This window comes from Salmo salar, chromosome ssa03, assembly GCF_905237065.1.
Source record: "Salmo salar chromosome ssa03, Ssal_v3.1, whole genome shotgun sequence".
NCBI lineage: Eukaryota > Metazoa > Chordata > Actinopteri > Salmoniformes > Salmonidae > Salmo > Salmo salar.
This window is the reverse complement of record NC_059444.1, coordinates 35,631,871-35,657,158: the sequence shown is the minus strand read 5'-3', so window position 1 is coordinate 35,657,158 and position 25,288 is coordinate 35,631,871. Positions and strand designations below refer to the sequence as shown.

Here is a 25,288-nt window from a genome sequence, read left to right as displayed (position 1 = left end):
ACTTCAATTTCTCAAACATATGACTATTTTACACCATTTTAAAGACTCTCGTTAATCTAACCACACTGTCCGATTTCAAAAAGGCTTTACAACGAAAGCAAAACATTAGATTATGTCAGCAGAGTACCCAGCCAGAAATAATCAGACACCCATTTTTCAAGCTAGCATATAATGTCACATAAACCCAAACCACAGCTAAATGCTGCACTAACCTTTGATGATCTTCATCAGATGACAATCCTAGGACATTATGTTATACAATACATGCATGTTTTGTTCAATCAAGTTCATATTTATATCAAAAAACAGCTTTTGACATTAGCATGTGACATTCAGAACTAGCATACCCACCGCAAACTTCCGGTGAATTTACTAAATTACTCACGATAAACGTTCACAAAAAACATAACAATTATTTTAAGAATTATAGATACAGAACTCCTTTATGCAATCGCTATGTCCGATTTTAAAATAGCTTTTCGGTGAAAGCACATTTTGCAATATTCTGAGTAGATAGCCCAGCCATCACGGGCTAGCTATTTAGACACCCACCAAGTTTAGCCCTCACCAAAGTCAGATTTACTATAAGAAAAATTGGATTACCTTTGCTGTTCTTCGTCAGAATGCACTCCCAGGACTTCTACTTCAATAACAAATGTTGGTTTGGTTCAAAATAATCCATAGTTATGTTCAAATATCCTCTGTTTTGTTCGTGCGTTCAAGACACTATCCGAAGGGTGACGAAGGGTGATGCGCCCGACGCGTTTCGTGACAAAAAAATTCTAAATATTCCATTACCGTACTTCGAAGCATGTCAACCGCTGTTTAAAATCAATTTTTATGCTATTTTTCTCGTAAAAAAGCGATAATATTCCGACCGGGAAACCCTGTTTACGTTCAAAGACAGAGAAAATAAAAACATGGTGTCACCTCGTGCACGCGCCTCAGTCTCATTGTCCTCTGATCGACCACCATCCAAATGCGCTAATGTTTTTCAGCCAGGGGCTGCAAAGACATCATTCAGCTTTTTGCCGCCTTCTGAGAGCCTATGGGAGCCGTAGGAAGTGTCACGTTACAGCAGAGATCCTCAGTTTTCAATAAAGAGAATGTAGAAGCCCAAGAAATGGTCAGACAGGCCACTTCCTGTAAGGAATCTTCTCAGGTTTTTGCCTGCCATATGAGTTCTGTTATACTCACAGACACCATTCAAACAGTTTTAGAAACTTTAGGGTGTTTTCTATCCAAAGCCAATAATTATATGCATATTCTAGTTTCTGGGCAGTAGTAATAACCAGATTAAATCGGGTACGTTTTTTATCCGGCCGTGCAAATACTGCCCCCTACCCTAGAGAGGATAAATATAAAATATATTTTTATTTGTTTCATATTTTTTTGGTTACTACATGATTCCATATGTGTTATTTCATAGTTTTGATGTCTTCACTATTATTCTACCACGTAGAAAATTGTAAAAAAAGAAAAACCCTTGATTGTGTAGGTGTGTCCAAACTTCTGACTGGAACTGTACTTTTGCAAACATTTCTAAAAACCTGTTTTCTCTTTGTCATTATCGGGTATTGTGTATAGATTGTTGAGTAAAAATATATATTTAAAACATTTTAGAATAAGGCTGTAACGTAACAAAATGTGGAAAAAGGGAAGGGGTCTGAATACTTTCCGAATGCACCGTGCGTGGCATGCCAATTGATGTAGTACTGAATGCCAATTGATATCGCTCTGACAGTGGGTTCCAAGTATTTGGAGAGCAATACAAATAGTTGCAGTGATGAATGTTGATTGTCTACTGATTGTCTATAGGGTCACTCAAACTGCCATTTATATTTGACTAACAATACTTCCTGGAGACAGCTGCAGATGCTACTCTATATAGTGAGACTTGGCTACTTTCAGGCTATGGAGTTCGAGAGGGACTGGCTGACTGACCTGCCAGTCAGCAGGGGTGTGCTGTGAGCTGCAGGCCGTCAACCACTCTCAGGATCTCATCAACGTTCCGTGCCATTGTGGGAGGGTAGAGCAGGGACAGCTTCAACCTTTTGTCTGGGCCAATAAAAAAAATCCTTTGACACGCAAACATGTCACACTTTGGTGGGAAGGAATTAGGCAGGTAGGGGATGGGTTTACTCACATGGCTAACAGAGAGAGAGAAAGTGTGTGTTTGACAGAGATGGGGAGTGTAGCAAATATGAGCTAGTGAGCTGTGTTCATTAGTAACCATCGTGTGGCGATATCACCCTCACTGATACATATAAGAAGATTACGTCATCGTATCCAGCAAGGGGCTGAGGTAGTGTGTTTTTGCGAGACGGGGTGGTGGGGCCTGGGTGGGAGGGGTAGTTAACTCATATTAACCGGTGAAGATGGGCTGCTTGCATCAGCATGAATAAGTAACATTTATGGGAAATAGAGCACAAGAAAGAGCAGGATGATCTCATGGTGGGCCAATGAGTCATACCGGAAACTGAGAAACAGTGGAGGGAGAGAAAGGCTGTCTGAGAAAGAGTGTGTGTGTGTGTGCCTGTAGGTGTGCATGCATGCATGAGTGTGTTTTGACACTCACACAGTGGCAGTAAGGGGAATGCCGTCCTTGTCCTTCTCGTCATGGTCCAGTACGTCCAGGGCCACTGCCAGCTTCCTGTGACTGTCTGCTATGACGGGGAAGAGGAACGCACAGCCAGACTCCTTCCTCATTGTTGTAGGCCAGGATGTCTTACAGGATCACAGCACAGCCCCTCTATTACTAAACGCACTGGACATTAGTATAGGCACTCAAAACTATGGCTGTATCCCAAGCAGCACCCTATTCCATGGGCCCTGGTCAAAAGTAGTGCCTTATAAAGGGAATAGGGGGCCATTTGGGAAGCAGCCAAAACCTTGGTCCAGCCACGGTGGTCCTCCAGACAGTCGATGGGCGATCATCTCTATGTTGCTCCTGCTAAATTCACAGCTGAGTTTGGCGGCTCAGCCCAGCTCTATGGTGCAGACAGCAGTGTAGTCATGGAGGTGGGAGAACAGGATACCCCAGCTACAGAGAGAAGGGTGGGGGGGTGATGGATAGAGGGACAGAAACAGCGAGAGAGAGAGTAGGGGCCCAGCAGAGGAATGACAGCCTCTGTCCCCCTGGCTCCTGTGTTTCATTATTTGACCACTATTGCTTTTAGATCAGGGTAAAAAATAGTTCATTTAGTGTTTAATACACTTTAATAAAACTTATGTTAAGCAGTCCAAAGTTCCATTCAAATGTTTGATTTCATCATGTAGCTAAGAACCAGGAGGAATGTAAAATTGTCATGTAGCTGGACACAGAGATCTTGTACCCATTGACATTTCAGAGTCAGCATTTTCATTGAGGAGTGGGCTCAGAAAACAAATCATTTGAGCAGTAAGTAAAGCAGTTTTTTCTCTGACGTCTCGACCTCGTTAGCCTGACACAACCAATTGACCTACACTGATTATACAAAACATTAAGAACTCTTTCCATCACACAGACTGACCAGGTGAATCCAGGTGAAAGCGATGATCCCTCATTGATGTCACTTGTTAAATCCACTTCAATCAGTTTAGATGAAGGGGAGAATACAGGTTAAAGAAGGATTTATAAGCCTTGAAACAATTGAGACGTGGATTGTGTATGTGTGCCATTCAGACAGTGAATGGGCAAGACAAAATATTTCAATGCCTTTGAACAGGGTATGGCAGTAGGTGCCAGACGCAGCAGTTTGTGTCAAGAACTGCAACACTGCTGGGTTCTTCATGCAGCTTCCCGTGTGTATCAAGAATGGTCCACCACCCAAAGGACATCCAGCCAATTTCATACAACCGTGGGAAGCATTGGAATCACTGTAAGGTCTACACCTGTTGTATTCGGCGCATGTGACAAATACAATTGGATTTGTAATTTGAGTTTATCACAGAGAGCCGTTAGTGGCCTTCTAAGTGCCCATCCTGCCTCAGAGGCTCCAGTTGTTCCTATGTCCCCTCTCCCCTCTTCTGCAGCTGGGGCGCAGACAGAGGATTACTCTGTGTGTTTCAATCAGTGCATTCTTGTTATCATCCTGAGGTTGTTTTTATCCATTGACCTGTGGCCCTCCAAATGGCTAGGGGTGTGCGTCTGTGAGGACTCGTCCTGGGGCAGCATCCGGACCCTGGTGAAGCTGGTGGAGATCACCGGCCACTTTGTGCCCTGGTTCATCGGCACCTTGTACTGTCTACTCCAGGTTGAACCGTCGCAGAGCAAGTAGCCTTTGCTCAATCCCCAACAACCGGATGACAAAGAGAGCCTGTGATGCGACTTCCGCTATTGGACGTTAACATCTTCTGGATTGGTTGAACAGTGCAGAAGAGAACCTCCCCTGACAGTTTTTTTTCTTCCCATCAAGACCAGTAAGTAGAGGATCTATTGTAGTTTCAGGGGTTTCTTTTACCTTCTATGTTAGGTTACAGAGCAAGAGATGATGCTCAACCTGGTTTTAGGTGAGTAGACTCATATTTTATCATCTGGGTTGGATTTATGTCATCTGGATTTTTATAGACTGTCCTACACTGTTGTGATCTAATCTTTAGACAATAATACAAATGATGCTCAGTTGGTAGAGCATGGTGTTTGCAACGCCATGGTTTCCCACGGGGGACCAGTACGGAGAAGAAAAAAAAAATGTATGCATTCACTACTGTAAGTCGCTCTGGATAAGAGCGTCTGCTAAATGACTAAAATGTAATGTAAATGTAAACCACAAACTCGTATTGCTTCGGTTACACTCTCCGTTCAGTGAATTGTTCGCCCCATGCATGGCCTCCCTTTTCTTTCAAAGCCCTTCCACCGCTTTTATAGGCCTTTGAGCTTCTGATTGGATGAATTATTGTGTGACATTTTGTTTTGATACTAGCCTAGGCATAATACTTGATTCAACTGAACAGATGGTGTTCAATCCTACATTTACCACTTGTGCTAAATTTGGATATTATACTGAATTGAATCAAATGGACTCAGAGGTAAACTTCAACATGTCTTTACCCCATGACTGTTGGTCAAGAACCCAGCATTCTTTACTGACGTCATATCAGTACACATCATCCCCCCTTTACTTGGATATAAACTTCAATGTCAACCTGACATACACAACGACACTTGTACAGCAACCTTAACAATAAACAACTTTTCTTTATCAGCTTACTTTTGTTTTCTACCATAAGCAAAAATTAACTATTCCTTTTTTTTATTCTGATACAAAACATTCTGCACCTTATCTTTTTCACAGAATAACTCAAACTTTCAGAGTATTTTTATTAGTCCATTGTACTTGCCACTTTTCAGATAACGCTTGTTTTCTTTAACTCTAACAGTGGGGAAATTATTTAACGACAAAGTCTGTTAGCTTCTGAGGCAGGGTGATACCAGGCGGTGTCAAAGGAAGGCCTTAAACATTTTCAAAGACTCCAGCCATCCAAGTCATAGACTGTTTTCTCTGCTACCGCACGGCAGGTGGTACCGGAGCACCACGTCTGGCACCAGAAGGCTCCTGAACAGCTTCTACCCCCAAGCCATAAGACTGCTGAACAGTTAATCAAATGGCTACCCGGACTATTTGCATTGACCCCCTTTTTTACTGACATTGTTGCACTGGCTCTATGCACACTCACATAGACACACTTTCACACTCTTCATGCTGCTGCTACACTGTTTATTATCTATCCTGATTGCCTAGTCACTTTTACCCCTATCTACAAGTGTTGATTCCAGGTTAACATATTACCTAAATTACCTCAACTACCTTGTACCCCTGCACATTGACTTGGTACCTGTACTTCTTGTATATAGCCTCGTTATTGTTATTTATTTTTTATTTAACCTTGATTTAACTAGGCAAGTCAGTTAAGAACAAATTCTTATTTATAATGACGGCCTACCCCGGCCAAACCCTAAACCGGACGACGCTGGGCCAATTGTGTGCCGCCCTATGGGACTCCCAATCACGGCCGGTTGTGATACAGCCTGGAAACGAACCAGAGTCTGTAGTGACGTCTCTAGCACTGAGATGCAGTGCCTTAGACAGCTGCGCCACTCGGGAGCCCCAGTATTTTATTCTGTTACTATTTCATTTTTTATTCATTTTCTCTTAAAAAAAATATTTTTACTCTGAATTTTTGGGAAAGGGGTCGTAAGTAAGCATTTCACAGTAAAGTCTACGCCGGTTGTATTCGGCACGTGTGACAAATAACATTGTGATGGGATTTGATTTGACTTACCTTTGTCCTATTTTAGGATAGCCTGGTTTATTCCGCGACTGTCGGTGCATCAAGAACCCAGCATTCTTACTGACGTGGTGATGTCATATTAGTACACGACAGATGGTTCCTCTCCAGTCCTGCATAATGTCCCTCAGGGGTCCATCTGCACACTTTGCACTATGTAGATGAGTAGCCTATGCGGAATTACGTGCAGCATATGCATTGTGAACTCGTTGGAATTAACCATAACAAAGGTTATTTTAAGCTGCATTAAGTTAATGGACAGTGTTGGGCAGAGCTGTGTTTGCCAAAGTCCCATCAATTCACGAAAGTGTCTGATATTGCATTCGTTTGTGGGAGAAGTGTATTTTTTACTGTCTTAGCAAAAGCACAACTGGCCAAGAGAATGGTTGTATTCTGTTTTAAAATGAGCTCGAATTGAATAGAAAAATTGTTAACACAATTTGGAAAACATTTCTCTGTATATATTTTTGAGGGGTATGCAATGCACTTACAGTATTTCATTCTATTCTACCAATTGCCAAGTGGCATACAGTAATAGTTGATGGAAAGGCCAAGCCTAATAGTTGTAATATGCACTGTTGCATTTATGCACTGACTCTATGAATGCGTATACTTTTATATTTCATTCTATTTACTTTTCAAAGCTCCCGGAGCTATTATAGTTTGAGATGGGTTTGATGGGTGGATCAGAATTTATGATATAGTTTTGTGTGTCACATGTTCTACTGGGAAGGAATGACATACACTTTTGTATTGACAGTCAATAAAGACGTTGCCAACCCATCACCTTCACACTAAAAAATTATAAAATGAAAGGAAGTATCAAACCGCATAGTTTATTTCTTTATCTTATCGTTGGACAGGAAGTGAAATCCTGTGGGTGAGCCTGTGAGAATGAAAAAAAAATCGTCGGTCCTCGGTTGCAACGTCAGCACAAGAACTGTTCGTCGGGAGCTTCATGAAATGGGTTTCCATGGCCCAGCAGCCACGCGCATCTTAAGATTACCATGCACAATGCCAAGCGTCGGCTGGAGTTGTGTAAAGCTCTCCGCCATTGGACTCTGGAGCAGTGGAAACGTGCTCTCTGGAGGGATGAATCACGCTTCACCATCTGGCAATCTGACGAATGAATCTGGGTTTGGCAGATGCCAGGAGAACGCTACCTGCCCGAATGCATAGTGACAACTGCAAAGTTTGGTGGAGGAGGAATAATGGTCTGAGGCTGTTTTTCATGGTTTGGACTAAGCCCCTTAGTTCCAGTGAAGGGAAATCTTAACGCTACAGAATACATTTACATTTACATTTAAGTCATTTAGCAGACGCTCTTACCCAGAGCGACTTACAAATTGGTGCATTCACCTTATAATATCCAGTGGAACAACCACTTTACAATAGTGCATCTAAATCTTTTAAGGGGGGGTTAGAAGGATTACTTTATCCTATCCCAGGTATTCCTTAAAGAGGTGGGGTTTCAGGTGTCTCCGGAAGGTGGTGATTGACTCCACTGTCCTGGCGTCGTGAGGGAGCTTGTTCCACCATTGGGGTGCCAGAGCAGCGAACAGTTTTGACTGGGCTGAGCGGGAACTGTGCTTCCTCAGAGGTAGGGAGGCGAGCAGGCCAGAGGTGGATGAACGCAGTGCCCTTGTTTGGGTGTAGGGCCTGATCAGAGCCTGAAGGTACGGAGGTGCCGTTCCCCTCACAGCTCCATAGGCAAGCACCATGGTCTTGTAGCGGATGCGAGCTTCGACTGGAAGCCAGTGGAGAGAGCGGAGGAGCGGGGTGACGTGAGAGAACTTGGGAAGGTTGAACACCAGACGGGCTGCGGCGTTCTGGATGAGTTGTAGGGGTTTAATGGCACAAGCAGGGAGCCCAGCCAACAACGAGTTGCAGTAATCCAGACGGGAGATGACAAGTGCCTGGATTAGGACCTGCGCCGCTTCCTGTGTGAGGCAGGGTCGTACTCTGCGAATGTTGTAGAGCATGAACCTACAGGATCGGGTCACCGCCTTGATGTTAGTGGAGAACGACAGGGTGTTGTCCAGGGTCTTAGCACTCTGGGAGGAGGACACAAGGGAGTTGTCAACCGTGATGGCGAGATCATGGAACGGGCAGTCCTTCCCCGGGAGGAAGAGCAGCTCCGTCTTGCCGAGGTTCAGCTTGAGGTGGTGATCCGTCATCCACACTGATATGTCTGCCAGACATGCAGAGATGCGATTCGCCACCTGGTTGTCAGAAGGGGGAAAGGAGAAGATTAATTGTGTGTCATCTGCATAGCAATGATATGAGAGACCATGTGAGGATATGACAGAGCCAAGTGACTTGGTGTATAGCGAGAATAGGAGAGGGCCTAGAACAGAGCCCTGGGGGACACCAGTGGTGAGAGCACGTGGTGCGGAGACAGATTCTCGCCACGCCACCTGGTAGGAGCACCTGGCTCGATGCTCTAGGGGTATGCGAGAACACGTAGGCAGACGAGGAGAGAGCAGTAGGAGTAGCAGTGTTCTCTGTGGTAATCCATGTTTCCATCAGTGCCAGGAAGTCTAGGGACTGGAGGGTAGCATAGGCTGAGATGAACTCAGCCTTGTTGGCCGCAGACCGGCAGTTCCAGAGGCTGCAGGAGACCTGGAACTCCACGTGGGTCGTGCGCGCTGGGACCACCAGGTTAGAGTGGCAGCGGCCACGCGGTGTGGAGCGTTTGTATGGCCTGTGCAGAGGGGAGAGAACAGGGATAGACAGACACATAGTAGACAAGCTACAGAAGAGGCTACGCTAATGCAAAGGAGATTGGAATGACAAGTGGACTACACGTCTCGAATGTTCAGAAAGTTAAGCTTACGTTGCAAAAATCTTATTGACTAAAATGACGAAAATGATACAGTACTGCTGGCTGGTGGAGTAGGCTAGCTAGCAGTGGCTGCGTTGTTGACTTTGAACGTGTAGCTGGCTAGGTAACCTCGATAGTTTCAGTACTACCCCTTGTCATGATACAAAGCAACTTTGTAGCTAGCTAGCTAACATAACACTAATCAAGACGTTCCTTGTAATGTATTTAGTTTCTACAATGCTGCTCGTCGGTAATAGTTGGCTGGGTTAGGGAAAAATGGCGTCGCGGGGGACGGAAATAGCTGGCTAGCTGACCTCGATGGCTGGCTAGCTAACCTCGGTAATTACTAAACTACACAATTATCAAGCTATGACAAAGACAACTAAGTAGCTAGCTAGCTAACACTGCACTAGTCAAATCGTTCCGTTGTAAAGTATTAGTATCTACAGCGCTGCTAGTCGGTAACGGTTGGCTAGCTAGCAGTGGGTTAATGATGACTAGGTGTGTTGACTAAGTCTGGCGCCGCGTCGCGGCTGGCTAGCTCACCTCGATAATTACTCAAACTACACAATTATCTTAGATACAGAGACAGCAAAGACAACTATGTAGCTGGCTAACTAACACTAACACCACACTAATCAAGTTGTTACGTTGTAATGTAATAGTTTCTGCAGTGCTGCTAGTCGGTAGAAGTTGGCTAGCTAGCAGTGATGACTAGCTAGCTAGCAGCTAGCAGTGTTGACTACGTTAGGATGACGAAGATAGCTAGCCTCGATATTTACTCTAATTACTCTAAACTACACAATTATCTTTGATACAAAGACGGCTATGTAGCTAGCTAAGAAGAATTGCTCAGATCAAACAAATCAAGCCGTTGTAATGTAGTGAAGTGTAATATTACCTGTGGAGCGAAGCGTAGTGCGACTGCTCGCTCCAAACCGGAAGTCAGTGGCATTCTAGACGATTCGTTGCTTCCAACTTTGTGGCAACAGTTTAGGGAAGGCCCTTTCCTCTTTCAGCATGACAATGCACCCATGCACAAAACGATGTCCATACAGAAATGGTTTGTCGAGATCGGTGTAGAAGAACTTGACTGGCCTTCACAGAGCCCTGACCTCAACCCCATCAAACACCTTTGGGATGAATTGGAACGCCGACTGCGAGCCAGACCTAATCGCCTAACATCAGTGCCCAACCTCACTAATGATCTTGTGGCTGAATGGAAGCAAGACCCCACAACAATGTTCCAACATCTAGTCGAAAGCCTTCCCAGAAGAGTGGAAGCATCAAAGGGTGGACCAACTCCATATTAATGCCCATGATTTTGGAATGAGATGTTTGACGAGTACGTGTCTACATACTTTTGGCCATGTAGTGTAACTGTTAACCTGGAATCAACACCGAATATGTCTCAGTGCAGATTCCAGGTTACATAGCTGTAATGTGGTACAACTCCTTGATCTGATACTAGACATGACAACTAATGGCCAGCAGATGGCACCACATGACAGGTTAACAACAAACCTGCAACGTCTCTCTATTGTCTGAAATGCTCTGCACTTCACGTACTGTGGCTTATTCTGTAGTTGAATGTGTATCTCAAGGCTTTGGAATTAATGAAATTGATTCGGCAAACAGAGTTACAGGAAATGGAAATACACAAGGGACAAAAAAAACATGTAACTTTTTCTTTGGATATTTACAACATGCAGTTAGTTATATCCTCACATTTTTGTATTGTGTGGTCATGAATGATATTCTGAGCAAATTGTCCCACTGTAATTTATTGAACAAAACAAATGCAGACTGATAAACTTTTTAGGGATCTCTATCATTTACATTTTATTTCGAGATAAAATGACAAAGTAATGGTGAAGAGTGAGGATACAACTTTAGTAGAAAATTAACATGGACAATACAGTACATTTTATAAATTAAAATAAGTAAAAGACATAATATATAATACAGGAAGAGCAATATCTTAGATGGTTTACATGGAGTAGCACAAAGAGTTCCACCGTAGTGACATGCATTTTATTGTAAGATTCATCTTATTTACATTAGTACATTCTACTAGACAGAGTAACGCACACAAACAAAGGCCTCACTATGAACTTATTAGAAAGCTGTTAGTAATGACATTGATTGATAATATTTTAGTAACAGCACTCCACACCAATCCATCATCTTTGCCCAGCCTCCTCTTATTGGCTGTTTCCGCTGGGTTTCCCCAAGCTGACGTCGTAGGTGATCATGTGGAAGTTGTCCCAGGCGCAGAGCTTCCTCTGGGCGTGGTTGTAGTCCACCATGCTGTTGTAGCGGTAGTGGTTCTTGTAGGGCACCTCCATGCCTCGGCCCTGGCCGGTGGTCGTGTTGAACACGTGGTTGACGGTGGTGTCTGGGGCCATGTAGCTGGACACTGTGTAGACCCGACCGCTGATCACGAAGTCGTTAGCCACTGCGTTCTTCCTGATGTTGGTCTCCCAACTCCTCTTCACCTCCAGGCTCTCAGGGTCCAGCTGGGATGCCACGATGGCTCCCTTGGCCTTGCTGGGGCTGTAGATGGCCCACGGGCTCTGCTCGTCCAGCGCCAGGTCGATGTCTGTGTAGCCGCCCCAGGGTCCTGCAGCCACACCCCGTACTTCCCTGTGATGCTGTCAGCCTTCCGGTGCAGGACAGGCTCTCCCACAGACACCAGCTCACCACAGCCTGGAAAAACAGATAGAAGGTATTTACATTCGTTTCAAACTTTGTCTCCACAAGAGAACTATGCCAAGTACATTGGAAATTGTGCTTTGTGAAATATGCAGTAAATGTCACAAAGCTATCCCTATCTTTATCTCTGAAAGGAATTTGGATTGTGAGAGGTGACTAGCATCTTTAATAGTTTGGTGTGTAGTGACTCTAGGAAGCCACCAGGAGGCTATAGATAGATAGATATCAGTGGGAGTCTGGAAGGTACAGCTGTAGAGTGGTAATAACAGGACATACCTGTGTGGTTCTGCCCAGCTTCTTGAATGAGAAGTGATGCTGGGAGCTCGGTCACCTCGGTCTTCATCTCCTGATAGGGGGCATAGTCAGGGTCTGACAGAGGGGGAGAGAGGGAGAGAGACAGGGAGAGGGAGGGAGATAAAACATATCGTTTTATTTAGTGTTTGATCTGGTTGCTGAAGTCCTAAACTCAAAACAATAACATACAGTATTGATAAACCTAAAACACATTCAAAGGTGACACGCTGACAACATGAAAGCTTCTTATTAGGTGCCCCAGTCATCTGACCTGCAGCACGGCACGATCCCCAAAAGGATCACAGACAATTAAACTGACATGCAACATGCATGAGTGACAGGGCTGTAAAAGGATCTTCTGTGTCGTTAATACCCCTCTGCTAAGGCAACGAAGCACACCTAACAGAAACCGGACTTGTACTCCACCCAGTTTACATTACAACACTTTGATTTCATCCGATCAATTAAACAAACACACGCCTTCCACGGTTCCTAAGTCACACATATAATCATGCAGCATCACACAGTTCAGGGGTTCAGTTGTGATGTTGACAGTAGCGACTCACCGCTGGCTGGTCTCTGGTTGAGCTTGTGTTATGGCAGTCCTGATCCAGTGGCCTGGGACTGGTGGCAGGGGGTCTGTCTCAGTGTCTCAGCCCCCACAATCAGCTCATCCATCCTCCTCTGAAGTTCCTGCACCTGCCTGTTCAGCTGCTCCCTGTCCTCCTGCAGCTGGCTCTTCTCTCCCATGGCCTGGGAGTATGCGTCCTGGAGGGCCTTGTCACCCCCAGCCTGTAGCCCCTCTCCCCCGGCTCCCTCGCCTCCCAGTATGCTGCTGATCAGGGCCTCCAGTAGAGTAAGATGAGACTTGACCCCCTCCATCTCAGGTCCTCCGCTGGCCCCAGGGCAGCTGGCCTCGGCAGGGTTGTCCACAGTGAAGGTGTACTGGCAGTGCCCGGTGTGGTCGTTTGAGCGTCGCAGGGAGACTCTGTCCCGGCCATGGGTAGACAGCACCAGGCTGGACAGACACAAGGCTGCCGGGAGCCACATTCTGGAGGACATGTGAATGGGTAACCTTGGTCTTAGATTGGATCTGGGATGGAACCATTCAGCTTAGATCAGGAATTTGTCCTGTTGGATTCCTTGCTCAGTCTCTTTATTTCTCACTTTGTTTAGTGATGATCATTCTTTTATTGAAAAATGACATTTACATAAGTATTCAGACCCTTTACTCAGTACTTTGTTGAAGCACCTTTGGCAGCTATTACAGCCTCAAGTCTTCTTGGGTATGACACTACAAGCTTGGCACACCTGTATTTGGGGAGTTTTCCCATTCTTCTCTGAAGATTCTCTCAAGCTCTGTCTGGTTGGATGGGGAGCGTTTCTGCACAGCTATTTTCAGGTCTCTCCAGAGATGTTCGATCGGGTTCAGAGTCCAGGCTCCTGCTGGGCTACTCAAGGACATTCAGACACTTGTCTCGAAGCCACTCCTACATTGTCTTGGCTGTGTGCTTAGGGTCATTGTCCTGTTGGGAGTTGAACCTTTGCCACAGTCTGAGGTCCTGAGCGCTCTGGAGCAGGTTTTCATCAAGGATCTCTCTGTACTTTGCTCCGTTCGTCTTTCCCTCGATCCTGACTAGTCTCCTAGTCCCTGCCGTTGAAAAACATACCCTCAGCATGATGCTGCCACCACCATGCTTCACCGTAAGGATGGTGCCAGGTTTTCTCCAGACGTGACGCTTGGCATTCAGGCCAAAGAGTTCAATCTTGGTTTCGTCAGACCAGAGAATATTGTTTTCTCATGGTCTGAGAGTCCTTTAGGTGCCTTTTGGCAAACTCCAAGTGGGTACCTTTTACTGAGGAGTGGCTTCCATCTGGCCACTCTACCATAAAGGCCTGATTGGTGGAGTGCTGCAGAGATGGTTGTCCTTCTGGAAGGTTCTCCCATCTCCACAGAGGAACTCTGGAGCTCTGTAAGAGTGACAATCAGGTTCTTGGTCACCTCTCTGACCAAGGCTCTTCTCCCCCGATTGCTAAGTTTGGCCGGACTGCCAGCTCTAGGAAGAGTCTTGGTGGTTCCAAATTTCTTCCATTTAAGAATGATGAAGGCCACTGTGTTCTTTGGGATCTTTTTCTTGGTACTCTTCCCCAGATCTGAGCCTCAACACAATGCTGTCTCTGAGCTCTACAGAAAATTACTTCGACATAATGGCTTGGTTTTTGCTCTGGCATGCACAGTCAAATGTGTGACCTTCTAAAGTCAGGTGTGTGCCTGTCCAAATCATGTCCAATCAATTGAATTTATCAGAGATGGACTCCAATCAAGTTGTAGAAACATTTCAATCAATCAATCAAATTTATTTTTAAAGCCCTTCTTACATCAGCTGATGTCACAAAGTGCTGTACAGAAACCCAGCCTAATACCCCAAACAGCAAGCAATGAAGGTGTAGAAGCATGGTGGCTAGGAAAAACTCCCTAGAAAGGTCAGAACCTAGGAAGAAACCTAGTGAGGAACCACGCTATGAGGGGTGGCCAGTCTTCTTCTGGCTGTGCCGGGTGGAGATTATAACAGAACATGGCCAAGATGTTCAAATGTTCATAGATGACCAGCAGGGTCAAATAATAATAATCACAGTGGTTGTCGAGGGTGCAACAGGTCAGCACCTCAGGAGTAAGTGTCAGTTGGCTTTTCATAGCCGATCATTTAGAGTATCTCTACCGCTCCTGCTGTCTCTAGAGAGTTGAAAACAGCAGGTCTGGGACAAGTAGCACGTCCGGTGAACAGGTCAGGGTTCCATAGCCGCAGGCAGAACAGTTGAAACTTGAGCAGCAGCACGGCCAGGTGGACTGGGGACCGCAAGGAGTCATCAGGCCAAGTAGTCCTGAGGCATGGTCCTAGCGCTCAGGTCCTCCGAGAGAGAGAAAGAAAGAAAGAAAGAAAGAAAGAAAGAAAGAAAGAAAGAAAGAAAGAAAGAAAGAAAGAAAGAAAGAAAGAAAGAAAGAAAGAGAGAGAGAGAATTAGAGAAAGCATACTTAAATTCACACAGGACACCGGATAAGACAGGAGAAATACTTCAGATATAACAGACTGACCCTAGCCCCCTGACATATAAATTACTGCAGCATAAATCCTGGAGGCTGAGACAGGAGGGCTCAAGGATGATAAATGAAAACAGGATCTACCTGAGCTCAATTTCGTGTCTCATAGTAAAGGGTCTGGATACTTATGTAAATAAGGTATTTCAGATTTTTATTTTAATAAATGTACAAAAAAATGTTTTAAACCTGTTTTCACTTCGTCATTATGGGGTATTGTATGTAGATTGATGAGGACAATGTTTTATTTAATCCATTTTAGAATAAGGCTGTAACGTAATAAAATGTGGGAAAAGTCAAGGGGTCTGAATACTTTCCGAATGCACTGTACGAAGTAGTTGCTAATGAGCTAAAATGCTGAAGTTGTACGTAATGAGATTTGAAACACGCAACCTTTGGGTTGCTGGACGTGTGTTCTGACCCAACCGCCCTCCTTTAGTTTTTGCCTTAATTAACCTTCTGTCTTATGTAACCACCAAACGTAACATAGGCTATCATACTGATTTGAGTGTTCCATATTTCCGTTTACTATGTTACATCTCTTCTATGAGACTAGGCTACACACACACACACACACACACACACACACACACACACAAAATCTGCGTGGCAGATTTTCTAGGACAATTATAGACAGCAAGATCAGATGGAGTGAAGAAATAATAGCAAGGAGGATAACCATAGAAACTCAAACTGAAATCTTCTCTTGGACCCCTTTAGACCAGTGCCGTCAGAAAGTATTCACACCCCTTGCCTTTTTTCATATTTTGTTGTGTTACAGCCTGAACTTAAAATTGATTAAATGAAGATGTTTTGTTACTGATTTATACACAATAGCCCATAACCTCAACGTGAAATTATGTTTTAGAAATGTTTACATATAAATAAAAAATGTAAAGCTGAAATGTCTTGAGCCAATAAGTATTCAACCCTTTTGTTATGGCAAGCCAAAATAAGTCCAAGAGTTAAAATGTGCTTAACAAGTCATAATAAGTTGCATGGACTCAACTTGTGTGCAATAATAGTGTTTAACATGATTGTTAAATCATCGAGCAGTGAATTTCAAACACAGATTCAACCACAAAGACCAGGGAGGTTTTCCTATGATTTGCATATAAGGGCACCTATTGGTAGATGGGTAAAAAAAGAAGCAGACATTGAATATCCCTTTGAGTATGGGGAAGTTATTAATTACACTTTGGCTGATGTATCAATACACCCAGTCACTACAAAGATACAGGCGCCCTTCCCAATTCAGTTGCCGTAGAGGAAGGAAACCGCTCAAGGATTTCACCATGAAGCAAATGGTGATTTTAGAATAGTTACAGAGTTTAATGGCTGTGATTGGACATAACAGGATGGATTGGCAACATTTTAGTTACTCCACAATACTAACCTAAATGACAGAGTGAAAAGAAGGAAGCCTGTACTGAAAATAAATATTCCAAAACATGGGTCCTGTTTCTAATAAGGCACTAAAATAATGTGGCAAAGAAATGAACTTTTTATCCTGAATACAAAGCGTTATGTTTGGGGCAAATCCAACACATCACTGACTACCACTCTTCATATTTTGAAGAATGGTAGTGGCTGCATTGTGTTATGGGTATGCTTGTCACCGGCAAGGACTACAGAGTTTTGTTTTTATAAAAACAAACGGAATAGAGCTAAGCACAGGCTGTCACGACTTCCACCGAAGTCGGCTCCTCTCCTTGTTCGGGCGGCGTGCCATTTCTCATATATCCATTTGTTTTGTCTTGTTCCATTACACACCTGGTTTTCATTCCATAATCACTGCATGTATTTAGCCCTCTGTTCCCCTCCATGTCTTTGTGCGTAATTGTTTATTGTTATGTGGATATTGTCAGGCGCTATACTTTTGCTATGTTCTGTGTTTATGGCACGTTATTGTTTTTATGTGCTGTCATTTTTGGACCGGAATTAAAGTGCGCCTGTTTACTACACTCTGCTCTCCTGCACCTGACTTCGCCTCCCATACACACCCCTAACACAGGCAAAATCCTAGAGGAAAATCTGGTTCAACCTGCTTTCCAACAGACACTGGGAGACAAATGTACCTTTTCAGCAGGACATTACCTAAAATACAGAGCCAAATATACACTGGAGTTGCTTACCAAGACAACATTGAATGTTCCTGAGTGACCTAGTTACAGTTTTGACTTAAATAGGCTTGAAAATCTATGGCAAGACTTAAAAATGGCTGTCTAGCAATGATCAACAACCAACTCGACAGAGCTTGACAATTTTGTTGTTGTTGAATAATGGGCAAATAGACTCACAGCTGTAATTCTGTGTAGATTGTTAACCAAAAAAAAGACAATTAAATCAATTTTAATCATAACACAAAATGTTTTGGAAAAAGTGAAGGGGTGTGAAAAGTTTCTGAATGCGCTGTACATGATTCCCCCCAAAAGAGAGCGAGGAAAACAACGGCAAACGATCCAGACGATTGATCCAGGAGCTTGAGAAACGTTGAGAAGTATTGGTGAAGTGGGACAAGTAAGTTGACGTTTCATCACGCAGGACAAACAAAATAAATAAAGAGAGAAACAGTTTCATTGCTGATCAAATGACGCACCCCTCTCTCCACTGGGATTCTCTGCCTCTAACCCTATTACAGGGGCTGAGTCACTGGCTTACTGGTGTTCTTCCATGCCGTCCCTGGGAGGGGTGCGTCACTTGAGTGGGTTGAGTCACTGACGTGGTCTTCCTGTCTGGCTTGGCGCCCCCCCTTGGGTTGTGCCGTGGCGGAGATCTTTGTGGGCTATACTCGGCCTTGTCTCAGGATGGTAGGTTAGTGGTTGGAGATATCCCTCCAGTGGTGTGGGGGCTGTGCTTTGGCAAAGTGGGTGGGGTTATATCCTGCCTGTTTGGCCCTGTCCGGGGGTTTCATCGGATGGGACCACAGTGTCTCCTGACCCCTCCTGTCTCAGTCTCCAGTATTTATGCTGCAGTAGTTTATGTGTCGGGGGGCTAGGGTCAGTCTGTTACATCTGGAGTATTTCTCTTGTCTTATCCGGTGTCCTGTGTGAATTTAAATATGCTCTCTCTAATTCTCTCTTTCTCTCTTTCTTTCTCTCTCTCGGAGGACCTGAGCCCTAGGACCATGCCTCAGGACTACCTGGCATGATGACTCCTTGCTGTCCCCAGTCCACCTGGCCGTGCTGCTGCTCCAGTTTCAACTGTTCTGCCTGCGGCTATGGAACCGTGACCTGTTCACCGGACGTGCTACCTGTCCCAGACCTGCTGTCCCAGACCTGCTGGAACCCTGACCTGTTCACCGGACGTGCTACCTGTCCAAGACCTGCTGTTTTCAACTCTCTAGAGACAGCAGGAGCGGTAGAGATACTCTCAAAGATCGGCTATGAAAAAGCCAACTGACACTTACTCTTGAGTTGCTGACTTGTTGCACCCTCGACAACTACTATGATTATTATTATTTGACCATGCTGGTCATTTATGAACATTTAAACATCTTGGCCATGTTCTGTTATAATCTCCACCCGGCACAGCCAGAAGAGGACTGGCCACCCCTCATAGCCTGGTTCCTCTCTAGGTTTCTTCCTAGGTTTTGGCCTTTCTAGGGAGTTTTTCCTAGCCACCGTGCTTCTACACCTGCATTGCTTGCTGTTTGGGGTTTTAGGCTGGGTTTCTGTACAGCACTTTGAGAAATCAGCTGATGTAAGAAGGGCTATATAGATACATTTGATTTGATTTGATTTAAAGGGACTGTGGAAAGAACTTCTGGTATCTGGAATATCTGAGTGTTGCCAGCCTGTCAACAGGCAAACAGACAACATTAGTTACTCTCACCAAAGGAGTTAACTTGATACTGCATTAAAAAAAAAACACCCCAATTACCCAGATAATCAACTTATCATTGCAATAAAGTTCATTCCCGAAGGCATGGAAGACCATCGTGACCTCTGTACATAAATCTGGAGACCAGCAGGAAGTGAGCAACTACAGGCCTATCAGTATACTCCCTGTCATCTCTAAGGCTGCTGAAAAAGCTCACAGCACACCTGAAAACAGGGTCTGTCCCTCTTCACCCATGTAGTTCGGGTTTAGGGTGAACCACTCAAAAGAGACAGCATGTTGCTATCTCCTAGAGATGATCTAGGACAAGCTGGATAAAGGAGGTATGGTAAGGAGTGCCTCATGGGTCCAGCTTTGGGCCCCTGTTAGTCAACCTATACTGTACATCAATGACCATGACCTTCCTTCTGTGTGCCAGGGAGTGGAGATCCAGATGTATGCTGACGACACAGTGGAAAGAGAAAGTGGCTGCCAAGTTCACATCAGTTATGGATGATGTTTCACAATGGCTCAATGACTCCTGTCTCACCCTAAATGTGGGAAAAAACAGTGACCATGTATTTCTCCATCAATCAAAAGCAGGTCTACCCCAACATCATCATACATGGCCAACAGATCAAAACTGTCTCAGAATTCAAATACCTCGGCATAATCCTTGATCCAACCCTCAACTTAAAAAAATAATAAAATACATGAAAAAATTACCAACACAATCAAACACAGCCTAGACAATTTCCGGGTTTATCAGAAACTCTCTCCATTGAGACTTCCAGAATGTTCTTGCATGCTATGGTTTTCTCACATCACTCATACTGTATCACCAGCTGGTGAGACATGCCTGAAACCTCTCAAATCCCTCTACAAATCAGCGCTGAAAATCTTGGACAAAAAGTTACGGCACTACCAACACCGCAATATAATCACCAAGTTCAACCTGTTCAGTTTCGACAACTTAATTCGGTTCTCAGATGTGTCTACCTGGTTTACAAGATAACTCACAATCTAGCACCTCCATCTCTGAGGGTCTTTGTAAACCTCTACTCCAAGCAAAATAGCAAGGAAACAAGACTCTAAACCAGTGGGGACAGTAGCATCCCCAGACGGCCTTCTCATTGAAAGCAGCTAAGAAATGGAATGGCCTCCCCTCTGCTCTGAAAACATGTAGCAGCTTCAAAATCTTCTCGACTGAGACAAAAACATAAATTCCAGTCAGTCATGCGCTCATTGATTTTAACCTTAAAAGGCCCTACTGACTTTTAATGCAACAGAAGACACATTAGTACATACACAGGTGTAATTTCAATATGTGCAACAACTGGGCTATGTACAATATACACTGAGTGTACAAAACATTAGGAACACCATCCTAATATTGAGTTGCACCCCCTTTTGCCCTCAGAAAAGCCTCAATTTGTCTGGGCATGGACTCTATAAGGTGTCGAAAGCGTTCCACAGTGTCAATTTGGCTGGATGTCTTTCCGGTGATGAATCATTCTTAATACACACGGGAAACAGTTGAGTGCGAAAACCCAGCAGCATGTTCAACTTAATATAAACATGTTTTACCATCTCAAGAAGTTACATAAAAAAATGTCTATAGTAAATGCCTAATAAGTGCCAAATAAAGTAACAGGGTTGACCGTAACAGGGTTGACTGTAACAGGGTTGACGATTTCTTCTTAAATCAGCCATAAATTCCCTTGTGACAGGGGGAATAGAAGCTTGTTGTGTGCAACAGGGAATGGCAATTGAATACAAGCTTCACAATAAAAATGAAATTGTTAAAACATGTCTAGCCTGTCTATCTATGGGTAACAGGGTTAACGTGTTATGCTCGACATGCTCAGAACCAGCTCACCTGCTTTTACTCCATGATTAGACTATTAGATGTTCAATGTGTCTTTTGAAATAAATATTTAAAAGGAATAGTTTCACCATATTAAAACAAGAGTTCAGTTCACATAACAGGGTTGAGCTTAAAAGGAGGGACAGATGTAAATGAATCACATGAAAAAAATTATAATCTTGATGTTGGGACATGCCAAAATGCAGAGTTTTGGCACTTTAGCAAGCCTTTTTTCATATTCAAAATCAGATTTGATATCTATGTGTGGTCTATATCAAAGGGCACTTCATTTAATATAACACGTTTTTAAAATTCAATACTGGTGCACAATTTCTACTTAAAATGTCAAACGGACGCAAAAGTCACTCATTTCGTGGAACGACCCATTCACTTGTATGAAACGTTACGTAGCGGGGTAAAGGTTAATTTACATTGCGGCGCTGCTTGATTGGTCTCTGATATACAGGGTGAGACATACACAGACATTCTAACCTCAGTGTTTACTTTGCTACGTGTAGCATTACAAGCATGTGAGTACATACGCTGTACCATAGTATAAGATTGGTGAAAACATAAATGACTCATTACTTTTGATTCATGTTTCTGGGAAAGGTATCCTTCAAGGTTGGTACAGTAGTACTGGTACTGCGTACTGGGGTGGATACCGGGGGTATTTTGTTGAGTCCGAATTGAGCCTTCAGGATAGGATTCGATGGTGGGATGGGATGTTTTTAAAGAGCGTCTGCTTTCTGTCTGTTATGACTGTCTGCCAGGTGTGATGATGGCGGATCACACACTATCGCCCTCCTACTGCTACCCTTACTGGAAGTGTTGTTCAGTCACTGACTGTCACTCAGTGCTGACTGCCAGCCCAATGCAGCCAGCCAGGTGTTTCTGAACATAAGCCTTTATTAAGAATGCAGACAGACTAACATGGCACCAGACTGATATACAAACACTCCATTGTAGACTGGCTACATAGTCACCCTCGTCAGTGCCCCCCCCCCGCCACACACACATACACATAAACACTAATTTAAAGGGTAGAGAGACTGAGATGCACACAGTACCAAATGTCTCTCTCTCTTTCTCTCTCTGATCCAATGAAAACAGTCGGATGTTGATTCAGATATGTTATTTTCGTATCTGACATTTGCTACTGTAAAGGACAACACTACCACGCTGTCATATAATATGCAAATATATCCCCATTTGTCATCTCTCTCCCTCACTCTCTTCCCCTGTCCATCTGTATGTCTGTCCGTCTGTCTGTCTCCGATCACGTAATGTAAATATATAGGGTCAAATCATGGAATTCCAGTTCATAATTCCAGTAATACCCTCTTCACAAAGCAGCCTTCAGGCACATTGTTCCATAAGTATAGGTCCTCGGAATACCAATGACCATAATACTGTATATTTAAAAGCCCCAATAAATACTTTGGCTCTGTCATGCAACCAAGTACATTCCACTAGCCACACAACCACTGTGTATGTATGTGTCTGTGTCCTGGTTTTGTGTGTGTATTCATTTTGTGTGTGTGTGTGTGTGTGTGTGTGTGTGTGTGTGTGTGTGTGTGTGTGTGTGTGTGTGTGTGTGTGTGTGTGCACGCATGGGGAAGGTGTTATGTGCATGTTATGTAAGGGACAACTGTTTTCCTCATCGATGACAGCTTAACAACAGTGAACTCTGGTGAAGCTAATCTAAGAATTAGAGTCTGCCATCAAAACAGTGAGGGAGGGGAGAGGGGAGGGAGGGTAGGAGGAAGGAGAGTTGGGGGAGGGGAGAGGGGAGAGGAGAGAGGAGGGGAGAGGGGAGGGAGGGAGGGAGGGAGGGAGAGGGGAGGGAGGGAGAGGAGAGGAGAGGGAGGAGAGAGGGGAGGGAGGGAGGAGAGGGGAGGGAGGGGAGAGGGGAGGGAGGGAGAGAGAGAGGGGAGGGAGGGGGGAGAGAGGGAGGGGAGAGAGGAGGAGAGAGGGAGGGGAGGGAAGGGAGAGGGGAGGAAGGGGAGAGAGCAGAGGGAGGAAAGAGGGAGGAGAGGATGAAGAAAGAGGTAAGGGAATTATAACTCTTCTTCCTCCAAGTAGTCTGGAGAGACCTGACCAGATGGAAGGAGATGTAAAGAAGACATTCCACTAGCCACACAACCACTGTACGTGTGTATGTATGTGTCTGTGTCCTGGTTTTGTGTGTGTATTCATTTTGTGTGTGTGTGTGTGTGTGTGTGTGTGTGTGTGTGTGTGTGTGTGTGTGTGTGTGTTTGTGTGTACAGTGCGCACATGGGGAAGGTGTTATGTGCATGTTATGTAAGGGACAACTGTTTTCCTCATTGATGACAGCTTAACAACAGTGAACTCTGGTGAAGCTAATCTAAGAATTAGAGAGTCTGCCATCAAAACAGTGAGGGAGAGGGGAGGGAGGGTAGAAGGAAGGAGATATGTGGGGAGGGGAGAGGAGAGAGGAGAGGGGAGGGAGAAGGGAGGAGAGGGAGGGGAGAGGTTAAGAGGGAGGGAGGGAGGGAGGGAGGGAGGGAGGGAGGGAGGGAGGGAGGGAGAGGGAGAGGTGAGGTGAGAGGGGAGGGATGGAGGAAGGAGAGAGCGGAGGGAGGTCGAGAGGGGAGGGAGGAGAGATGGTAGGAGGGAGAGGATAGGGTAGGGTTAAATTATATTTAAATTCAGGGGATGAATTCAAATAAAGCTACTGAATTTAAAACCTCCCATTGTTTCCTCGTGGACACATGAAGTGATTTTTGACACCAACAACACTGAGCATCAGCAGCAGTAGCACCTATAGCATTTAGAGCAGGGCTACTCAAATGCTATTTGAGAAGGTCCGGTCAGTGTAACGCCCTGGCCATAGAGAGGGGTTTTGTTCTTTATTTTGGTTAGGCCAGGGTGTTACATTGGGTGGGCGTTCTATGTTCATTTTTCTATGTTTTTGTATTTCTTTGTTTTGGGCCGTGTGTGTGTGGCTCCCAATCAGGCACAGCTGTAGTTCGTTGTTGCTGATTGGAGGTCACACATAAGTAGCCTGTTTTCCTTTGGGTTTTTGTGGGTGATTGTTTTCTGTTTAGAGTATTTCCTGACAGGACTGTTTTGCTGTCGTCTTTTGTATATTTTTGTAAAGTGTTCTCTTTTTTCAATTAAATTGCTAAGATGAACACATCCTCCGCTGCACCTTGGTTTTATTCTGACGACGGCCGTTACAGTCAGTCACATTTCCTAGGTGGCAAAGGTCTGGATGGTAATTTCATGGCCAAGTAACAAATCCTCACCTTGCAACCCATGCGACCCCAAACTGTTCACACCTCTTGATGGCAGAGAGAAAACATTTTCGTTTTAAAGCTAATTTCCTGAAATTCGACACATTTTCCATGTCTTATGTGTGTTCATGTGATACCAGCAGTTGAATCCCGACCAAATTCCCGCCAAAATAACTAAAACTGGGATCCGCGGTCGCTATTGACCCCGTTCTGGATCATGCGGGGTAGATCAGCATTAATATTGCAGATAGATTGTGGTTTCTATCAATGTAATTGTCTGCATCATTTCCAATCCCCCATATATATATATTATTTTTTTTGGGGGGGGGTACAGTCAGAAGTTTGGACACACCTACTCATCCAAGGGTTTTTCTTTAGTTTTACTATTTTCTACATTGTAGAATAATAGTGAAGACATCAAAACTATGAAATAACACATATGAAATCATGTAGTAACCCAAAATCTTTTAAACAAAATATATTTTAGATTCTTCAAACTAGCCATCCTTGCATGCTGACCACACCGCTCGTGTCACGTGCGCGAGCGTTGCAAAATAAATGTACAAATACATGTTATTCAATCATTGCACCCACACTGCTCATGCGCGCCAATGAGCGTATGCGTTGCCAAGCTCTAAAATAGAAGTCAGTTATATTTGTGACGCTGAACACAGTGCAAGTCCTGCCTCTCCCATCTCCTCATTGATTTATAGAAGCAGATACCCACGACGACCGAACTGAGGTCGGTCGTCGTGGTAATACTATGAAAGTTAGATGCCAATCGCCATATAAAGTCCAAAAAAGAAAAATCCTGGAAGGAGGAGAGATGACTAGAAACGATTTGGTTGACCGTTTTATGTGTGGATTAATTGTCAGAGTAGAGGACCTTGTGTATTTCAGGTAAAATAACAACTCAACATATATATCCCAGGACAAATTAGCTAGCAACAGCAAGCTAGCTAAATAGGAAAATTAGCTAGCAACTGAAAGCTAGCTAGCTAAATTGCCATAAATGTTTAATGCTTTTTGACCTGTCCCCAAATTAATATAATTGGTTCAGAGTTTGTTTTGATATTTCGACCTGCGTGTTGTGATCGCGTTTGGTGTGGGGGGACAAAATCAATTTGCGCACGATGGCGTAT

The 25,288-nt window shown here is 44.3% G+C and overlaps 1 protein-coding gene and 1 pseudogene across 1 annotated transcript; both read right to left on the bottom strand.

Moving 5' to 3' along the window:
* Nucleotides 1-1,851: 1,851 nt before the first annotated feature.
* Nucleotides 1,852-3,263, bottom strand: LOC123741894 (peroxiredoxin-6-like; annotated as a pseudogene).
* A 7,613-nt stretch (nucleotides 3,264-10,876) lies between these two features.
* On the bottom strand, nucleotides 10,877-13,351 carry LOC106599954 (myocilin). The gene is made up of 4 exons (XM_045716032.1): nucleotides 12,705-13,351; nucleotides 12,582-12,595; nucleotides 12,141-12,178; nucleotides 10,877-11,748 (listed from the first exon to the last, which is right to left on the bottom strand). The coding sequence occupies exons 1-4, from the start codon at nucleotides 13,163-13,165 to the stop codon at nucleotides 11,299-11,301; spliced, it is 963 nt and encodes a 320-aa protein (XP_045571988.1). The 5' UTR covers nucleotides 13,166-13,351; the 3' UTR covers nucleotides 10,877-11,298.
* Nucleotides 13,352-25,288: the final 11,937 nt, after the last annotated feature.

Bases quoted from the DNA above. Each gene is read 5' to 3' on its own strand.
- LOC106599954 (XM_045716032.1), bottom strand. From the start codon at position 13,165: ATGTCCTCCAGAATGTGGCTCCCGGCAGCCTTGTGTCTGTCCAGCCTG. The intron at 11,749-12,140 runs GTGACCGAGCTC...GAAGGCTGACAG, and splicing joins ATCAGGAGATGAAGACCGAG to CATCACAGGGAAGTACGGGG.